We start from the raw sequence: 8308 nt of genomic DNA, 5'->3' as shown, positions 1-8308 counted from the left end.
TCTTATGATTAGACACTTTATAAAAAAGCTAGATAGCCCCAAACTCTGAGATAACTCAGATATGGTTTTCTTGCTTTTCAGCACTCATATGGAGAAGCTTTTAATTTCTTAGAAGGTATATGATTATGAACATGACAAGCTGTCAATATAATGCCTCACCTCGCAAACTAAATTGCATTTTTGCATAAAGAATCATGGCATTTACCATATCCACTAAAATTCTAGTTTTTTCTTTCTAAGAATCTATTTTGTTTGGGAGTGTATGGAGCAGTTCCTTCATGTATTATTTCATATTTTTCATGAGGGCGTTATAAATAATTCTTTTTACTGTTTTAACAATCTCTTTTGCTGTGAAAATTTAAAATCTAGGGCGTACTGCATTCCCTATTCAATTTTGTTATCACCTGACCCAAAGATTTAGGGCTATATATATATATATATATATATATATATATATATATATATCGCCTATTCACCTTTTATTTTACTCCAAACAAGCATCCACCTCGCAGCACACACCCTAGCTAGCTGGGTCTTTAAAGCCGGAATAGATGGCTGTCGCAGTGACCCCACATTTGCATGTATTTTCTTCATCTTCTATGGAATTCATCTCAGAGCTAGCATTCATATACTGCCCCAGGAGCATTAACCAATACACCGTTCTTGAATTCTTCCTGTAATTTAATTTCAATTCCATGAGATTCAAATTCCTTTTTCAACTTCCTGATTTCATTTTCATTTTTCAAGGCCATCTAAATGTGGCCAACTGGCCATAATAGAGACATCTTGTAGAAATAGAGTTGTTCGCTTGGGTTGGTGGTTATGGAAAATAAATCAGTGGCACGAGTGAAATAATTTTATGGGCTCCTCTCAGTGCCAATGAAATGAGAATTCAGAAGCAAGAGAAGTACAGAGTGGGGCTGAGCAATTAGATTCTCCAACTGTGACCAGCGTTTAAATGTTTTGAACTACCCGCAATGAATTTTCCATCACTTGCTGTTGGTTTTTCTTAGTGAAATCGAGGAATTATAATGAAATGGAATCCTGTGTAACTCGATTGCCATGACTGAGTAAAAATCAATGAGTGAAAAAGACAGATTTAATTAAACAGAATCAAGACGTGGAATTTTTTTTTTTATGCATTTGATTCAGTAATTACGATTAGCGGTTGATGATCAGTGGTGACCAATTAAATATTTATAATCAATAGCTAACGATTGAAGAATCAAAAGTTGAAAAATTAAAATTTTAACTTTTAATTATACAGTTACAACTTTTAGTTAAAATAAGAGAAAATAGATTTTGGCATGGCAAAGTACAGAGTCGGTGTAAAGATCAAGAAGTCATGTACTAGTACTCTAAATTTCTTCATCACATTCATGTGAGAGTTTGACTATGAGATGAATAAGTGAAGTATGGTTAGAAATGACATGTACGATTCATCAGAATTAGGCAATGAGTGATGACTATCATCTGCCCAGCGTTGCTGAGCCTGAGGGACTCCAATTAATGAACCTGAGGCATCTAAGATCACTAAACGATTCTATCACCTGCTTTTACTTCCATAAAAATCAGTTCCGTTTGCAGGGCTAGCCTTGGTTGGAATGGAAGAATTGTCGTATTGGACAAGAGTCAAGAGGAAGCAATATGGCCCAAATACAAATGGTAATCCCGGCCAATTACGTGAAGATGGAGACGCGGATGTCCTAATATTTAAGTCACTGGATAAAACCACGACGATTTTGTCCAATAATAAGTGCTGTCTGATGCTGTGGAGTCAGCAGAGATTGATACCGAATGAAGAAATTTGCCAGGAAGGAATTCTAGAGAGTGAAGCTCAAAGTCCAATGATGGTTTCCGCTTCACTACCACCATGTAAATGGTCTTTTAACACACCCAGTTGTACTTTTTCTGTAACTAACAACTCTCCTTCTTCCAAACGACATCGTCTCACTACTCTTTCTTTGCACGATTCCTCTTCATCCTCATCCTCCGCCTCTTCTGAATAGAAACAAAAAATGTGAAACGAAAAGTGTGAGAATTCATTTGCAGAATCCCAACCTAAAAAATTAGTGTGAGAATTCTGTTTGATTCATATGGCAACGAGTGTTAAATGGTGAACAAAGAATACGTCTACAAAATATGAACACTGCTAAAATGAATATATGAGATTACAAGAAAAGACCGTATGAGAAATGAGTATGTTTGCAGCAAGATAGAAGTAGCAACCTAATCATTGAGGACAAGTCGAATAAAGGGGTGACTGAGATGATTTTGGCTTGTTTACCCTTGGATGCAAAGAGGTGTTGGGATTGATTTTGGTACGGAAGTTAAGCAGGATTGAAGAAGACCAAGGGTTACCCTAGACTTGTATGGAACAAAGCAACAAAAGGGGTTTTAGCAACCCCAGATTTTTATGTAGATGTAACCTTAAACCAATTGGAATGGAAGAAAATGACCCATATAGCATAATCCAACTAGATTGTATTGAGTCTATCCTTTTCTGTTCTTTTCCTTGCATAGCGTTTTGATTTACCTTTGACAAATATCTGGTTAAGTATTATCAGAGTTACCAGTGGCAAGTTGTTTATCACTTTTTTCATTTTTGATAAGCAATTCACTTTATTAATAGGAAAATAAATTAGGAAAAACTTAATATGAGAACATCCGACTAACCCCGATCAACAGATTGAACCAAATACACCCGACTTACGACGTTCATACTAAGTGAAAATACCTAGAAAACAATACAAAACTAAGAACTGATCTAAAACAAAAAAAACTAACAACCATAGAACAAAAGTAATACCCAAACATCAAAGACAAAAGGTTGCAAAAGAGAACAACAGAAGTGCCAAAGACAATCTATAACAGCAACAACAACTTCATGAAGGTTAAGCAACAACAGCTAAGTGGAGATAAACTAGATATGCCAAAGTCAATATCAGAAAAAAGCAATAAAATTTGCTATTCTTGAAATCCCCTGTTTTGCTAAGCAGTCTGCAACAAAGTTTGCCTCTCGCAGAATAAAGTTGAAATCAATAGAAGGAAGCAGTTGTTGATTAACAAGAACAGAATTAATGATATATGACAGACGCCATGGAGCTGAGTTAGGATTCTTCACCCAAGATAGAGCGTTTTGTGAATCTGATTCAAGGAAAACGGACTCAGTATTATGCAGTAAGGAAGGTTTTGAGACCAGCAGGGAGAGTGCTCACTCAATTGCTTTTAGTTCTGCAGAATTGCTCTCATCAATACCAATTGGGCAAAAGAAAATACAGACAAAATGGCTTAGGAAATATCTTAAGACACCTCCAATTGCACTTGCACCTGGTTTACCTCTTGAAGACCCATCTACATTCCATTTCAAGTCGTTTGGTGGTGGAGCGTTCCATGAAACAAGAGACTTGGAACTACCATTGTTGGTCCAAGAACGAACCGAAGATGAGGAGATTAACAGGTCATTTCCAGAGAAAGGAAAATTTGGATCACTTGCCTTCCTCCAAATGGCAACTCGAAAAAGTATGAGGGCATAAAGAGATGATATTGGAATCTCTTTATTGTTAAATATCCTTTCATTCCTTGTGAGCCAAATTGACCAAGATATGGCAAAAAATAAAGTACACCAGAATTTTGATTGAAGTTTTCCATATGAGAGGCATTTCCACTGAATGAAAAAGGAAGCAAATGAATTTGGTATGCAAAACTTTAAATCACACCAATCCATGAACCAGGACCAAACTAGCCATGAAAAAGAGCAGCTAAGAAAAAGGTGGGTTATAGTTTTGGGATCCACTGAGCAAAAAGGACATAAATTCTGAGCAAGGTCCAGAACTCGAATTGAATTAAGCCAAGCCCTTGTGCATAGTCTGCCATGGTAAGCAAGCCAAATTAAGATCTCAGCTTTTGGAGGGGCAAGGCCCAACCAAATTAAACCATGGGATGAAGGCACTTCAAAAGAGTTTTTGATGAGACACTTATATAAAGATCCAAAAGTGAAATTGCCATTTGACATGGGCTTCCAAACCAATTTGTCTTCCCTTGAAGGACAGAGCTGAATATAATTTAGGACAGAAAGAAGTTGAGCCAAAAGATTTAATTCCCAAGAGAAAAGATTACGCCTCCAAGTGAAATTCCATTCCGAAAAACCATTTTTCCATTCCCTAAGCTCAAAAACAGTACCATCTTTCTTGTAAGAAATATTATAAAGTCTCAGAAAGGAAAATTTTAGTGCCAAGTCAGACCCCACTTATGATGCCAAAACTTCACCGTTTCCTATTACCAAAAGTGAAGCAAATATGGTTCATAATGGAAAAACCATTGACATTGATGAGAGAGGACCTCTGTATGTCCCTCCAAATGGAGGAAATTTGTGTACTAGAGGTAAGAAGAAGACTGTTATCAACCTGAAAGGAATACCTTGCTCTAAGTACGATAGCCCATTAAGAATCTGGCTTTCTTTGCAGCCTCTAGAGCCATTTAAAAAGCAAGGCTTGATTATGAAGAATAATATTGTGAATTCCCAAACCTCCCAACCTTTTTGGTCACATAATAACATCCCAATTTATCAAATGGATTTTTTTAACACGACCACCCGACTAAAAAAAATGCTTTACAAGTCTCTAAATTTTTGTAGCTATGCACTTAGGAATCTTGAAAATTGATAAGTGGCATATAGTAAGATTAGATAGGCATGATTTGATGAGAGTAAGATGATCTACAGCTGAGAGAAATTTTCCTTTCCAGAATGCCAATCTGTCTTTAATTTTCCTAACAATAGGAAGCGAAGTGGATGCTCTTTTCGGATTAGCACCAAGAGGAAGCCCAAGGTAGCGAAAAGGAAGATTCCCAATTTTACAACAAGCGAGTAAAGCAGCAGAGATTAATAGTTCATCTTCTACATTAACTCCATTAATGGCGCTTTTGTGAAAATTTACTCTCAAGCCTAACATAGCATAGCACCAAAGAATTCTAGAAATGATAGTAATGTAATCAAGTGAAGGTGGGCAGAAAAAGAGTGTCATCAGCAAATTATTGATGAGAAATTGACAGCTTACTCTCACTAACAAAAGCACCTTCAAGCCAGCCCAAAGAACAAGCTTCTTCGATCATTAAGCTAAGAGGTTTGACGGCAATATTGAGCAAAAAAGGAGATAGTGCATCTCCTTGACTCAAGCCATTTTTCATTAGAATTTCCTCACTTGGAGAACCATTAATAAGAATGGAGATTCTAGCATTGTTTGTTACCAAAATCATAGGAGAAGATCAAGTTTGGATAAATTTCAACAACTGTCCCTGAATTTATATACTTATAACACTATAATCTTTTAACTTTTAACATAAAACTTCCTAAACTTTTAAATTTTACACAGTAACCCTCTGACTTTTAATTACTAATTTTTTAGTCATAAACTGATGTGAATGGCTCCCGTATGGCGCTTAGTCAGCATTTCTCTCTCTTCTCTTATGCAAAGTGAAAAATTATTATCTTTATGCATAAAAAATTATTCTGTCTATAAAGAGAATAAGGATTCAATTTACACATGACTTGAGAGAGAAAAGAAAAATATTGACTAAGATCCATGGTTGAACTGTTTAGGTCAGCGTCTAATTGAAAAACTGGTAATTAGAGATTAGATAGATTTTACTGCTCAAAATTTGAAAGTTGATGGGGTTTTATGTTACATTTTTAAGTTGAGATACTGTAATGTTATAACTAGATAAGTTCAGAGACAGCTATCAAAATTTATCCGATCAAGTTTATAAGCTTTTAGTTTCAGCTTGTTATTCTATTTTTAATGTAGCTGTTGGCATTTTTTCTGTTATTAGTGGACAAGTTTAGCTAGTTTTTAGCAATTTTTTCGTAATTCAGTTACATTTGCACTTGTATTTAAGCAAGCATTTGATTAAATGAAAGTATCAGACTTTTTAAGTCATTCTTCTTTTTTTTGCTGGCATACAATAAGAGTGGTGTCAGAGCTTTTTGTTCTTAAGGGACTTGTGTGTAGCTTATGAGTTTATTGACTAAGTGAACCCCAAACACTATATCTGAACCTCCATTTAAAAAAAAAACTGCAAAAAGATGGATGGAGAAACCTCATTCTCAGCAATTGCTCCATCAGTGTTTGATGGAGAAAATTATCAAGTTTGGGCAATCATGATGGAAGCCTACATGGATGCATGTGATCGCTGGGAGGCAGTGGGGGAAGACTATGAAATTCCTCCTTTACTAGGCAATCCTACTATGGCTCAGATCAAAAATCACAAGGAGAAGAAGACTAGGAAGTCTAAGGCCAAGGCCAGCCTTTATGCTGCAGTGTCTCCCACCATCTTCTCTAGAATTATGACACTTGGCTTAGTGAAGGTAGTATGGGATTTTCTCAAGGAAAAGTATCAAGGAGATGAGAGGATTTGAGGCATGAAGGTCCTAAACTTGGCGAGAGAATTTGAGATATAAAGAATGAAGGAATTTGAGATATAAAGAATGAAGGAATCTGAGAATATCAAAGAGTACTCAGATAGGCTTTTAAGTCTAGCAAACAAAGTAAGGCTACTTGGTCCTGAACTTTCTGACAATAGAATTGTACAAAAAATTCTTGTTACCTTACTAGAGAAATTTAAAGGTACTATTGCATCTGTAGAGAATGCAAAGGATCTATTAAGGATTACCTTGGTAGAGCTATTAAATGCCCTGCAGGCACAGGAACAAATAAGGCTAATGAGGGATGAAGGAGCTGTTGAAGGTGCTTTACAAGCAACGCAATAATTCAACTCTGGAGGCAAAGGTAAGAAACAAAAAGGAAAGAAGAACAATGCTACATTAACTGAAGCTGCTACAAGTGATAGCAACACTAGCAACAACAATAAAAGGGGAAAATATCCACCTTGTTAGCATTGTGGAAAAAGGAACCATCCACACTTCAAGTGTTGGAGAAAACCTGATATGAGATGTAGAAAATGCCAAAAACCTGGCCATGTAGAGATCATTTGTAAGGAAAAGGCAACACAACAATCAAATGAAGCTCAAATTGCAGATCAACAAGGAAGAACATTTGTTTGTAGCTATCTGTTGTGTAAGTAGTAGTTCAAGTGAAAGTTGGCTGATTGATAGTGGTTGTACAAACCATATGATCATGATGAGGAACTTTTTAGAGACTTGGACAGAATTGCAACCTCAAAAGTCAAAATTAGCAATGGTGACTATATTACTGTAAAAGGGAAAGGAACAGTAGCAATTGAAAGCCACTCAGGTACTGAACTTATCTTAAATGTACTTTATGTTCCTGAGAAGTGTAGGCCATTACTGGAGAGTGGCTTCAAGGTCATCTTTGAGGCCAAGAAGTGTATTATTTTTAAAGCAAAGGGGCAAGAGGTCTTTCATGTCAAGATGAATGGCATGAGTTTTTTATTTGATCCAATGGAGGAAAAACAAGTTGCACATCCTAGCCAAGTGATAGCAGTAGAAGTTTGGCACAAGAGGCTTGGACACTTCCATCACATGGCACTCTTGTACATGTAAAAGAATGATTTAGTGCAGGGAGTACCATCTCTGGAGGAGGAGCTCCCAAGTTGCAGGGCATGTCAGTTAGGCAAGCAAATAAGGCTACCTTTTGCCAAGACAACCTGGAGAGCATCTAAGAAGCTCCAACTAATTCATACAGACTTATGTGGACCATAGAAAAGTACATCTCTTAATGGCAGCAAATACTACATAGTATTTATTAATGATATGACAAAAATGTGTTGGATTTTTTTTCTCAGGTTCAAATCTAAAGTAGCAAGAGTGTTTTGGAAGTTTAAAGCCCTAGTGGAAAATTAAAGTGGTTGTAGAATACAAGTGTTGAGATCAGACAATGGTACTGGGTGCACATCTAATCAATTTAATAGATTTTGTGAAGAAGTTAGAATTGAACACCAGCTCACTGCCCCATACACTCCACAACAAAATGGGGTTAGTGAGAGGAAGAACAGAACAATAATGGAGATGTCTAGGTGTTTGTTGCATGAGAAGGGCCTTCCAAAGCATTTCTAGGTAGAAGCAACAACACAACTATTTTTCTTCTATATAGGTTGCCTACAAGAGTTGCAGAGGGCGAGACACCTTTCGAGGCATGGAATGGATATAAACCTTCCTTAAAAAATCTAAAAATTTTTGGTTGCTTATGTTTCTCTTACATTCCACAGTTAAAAAGAGATAAGTTAGATAAGAAGGTTGAACCAGGTGTTTTCATTGGATATAGCACAGTCTCCAAAGTTTATAGGATTTTCCAACCAGATATAGGAAAGATCCTGATAAGGAGCGATTTGT

At 36.4% G+C, this 8308-nt stretch overlaps 2 protein-coding genes across 3 annotated transcripts; both read right to left on the bottom strand.

Moving 5' to 3' along the window:
* Nucleotides 1-1281: 1281 nt before the first annotated feature.
* LOC110647590 (uncharacterized) lies at nucleotides 1282-3985 on the bottom strand. 2 transcript variants are annotated; one of them, XR_002493417.2, is made up of 2 exons: nucleotides 3125-3985; nucleotides 1282-2001 (listed from the first exon to the last, which is right to left on the bottom strand). XR_002493417.2 is itself a non-coding variant. In XM_021801505.2 (2 exons), exons 1-2 carry the CDS (start codon nucleotides 3725-3727, stop codon nucleotides 1838-1840), a joined length of 552 nt encoding a protein of 183 aa, XP_021657197.2. In that variant the 5' UTR covers nucleotides 3728-3981; the 3' UTR covers nucleotides 1284-1837. The 2 variants fall into 2 exon arrangements, 1 of the variants encoding a protein (XP_021657197.2); XM_021801505.2 differs by having other exon boundaries at nucleotides 1284-2001; nucleotides 3340-3981.
* Nucleotides 3986-4622: 637 nt separating this feature from the next.
* On the bottom strand, nucleotides 4623-5256 carry LOC131174073 (uncharacterized). The gene is made up of 2 exons (XM_058137119.1): nucleotides 5058-5256; nucleotides 4623-4945 (listed from the first exon to the last, which is right to left on the bottom strand). The coding sequence occupies exons 1-2, from the start codon at nucleotides 5254-5256 to the stop codon at nucleotides 4623-4625; spliced, it is 522 nt and encodes a 173-aa protein (XP_057993102.1).
* Nucleotides 5257-8308: the final 3052 nt, after the last annotated feature.

Source organism: Hevea brasiliensis, chromosome 15 (assembly GCF_030052815.1).
Source record: "Hevea brasiliensis isolate MT/VB/25A 57/8 chromosome 15, ASM3005281v1, whole genome shotgun sequence".
NCBI classification, from domain to species: Eukaryota; Viridiplantae; Streptophyta; class Magnoliopsida; order Malpighiales; family Euphorbiaceae; genus Hevea; species Hevea brasiliensis.
This window is presented reverse-complemented; position numbering and strand designations above follow the sequence as displayed.

What these genes read in the sequence shown, in the direction of transcription:
- LOC110647590 (XM_021801505.2), bottom strand. Translation starts at nt 3,727, where the DNA reads ATGGATTGGTGTGATTTAAAGTTTTGCATACCAAATTCATTTGCTTCC. An exon ending in TGTAGATGGGTCTTCAAGAG is followed by an intron (nt 2,002 to 3,339) that starts GTAAACCAGGTG and finishes GTTTCTATTCAG; the next exon opens with AAGAGGCGGAGGATGAGGAT.
- LOC131174073 (XM_058137119.1), bottom strand. Translation starts at nt 5,256, where the DNA reads ATGATTTTGGTAACAAACAATGCTAGAATCTCCATTCTTATTAATGGT. An exon ending in AGGTGCTTTTGTTAGTGAGA is followed by an intron (nt 4,946 to 5,057) that starts GTAAGCTGTCAA and finishes ATGCTATGTTAG; the next exon opens with GCTTGAGAGTAAATTTTCAC.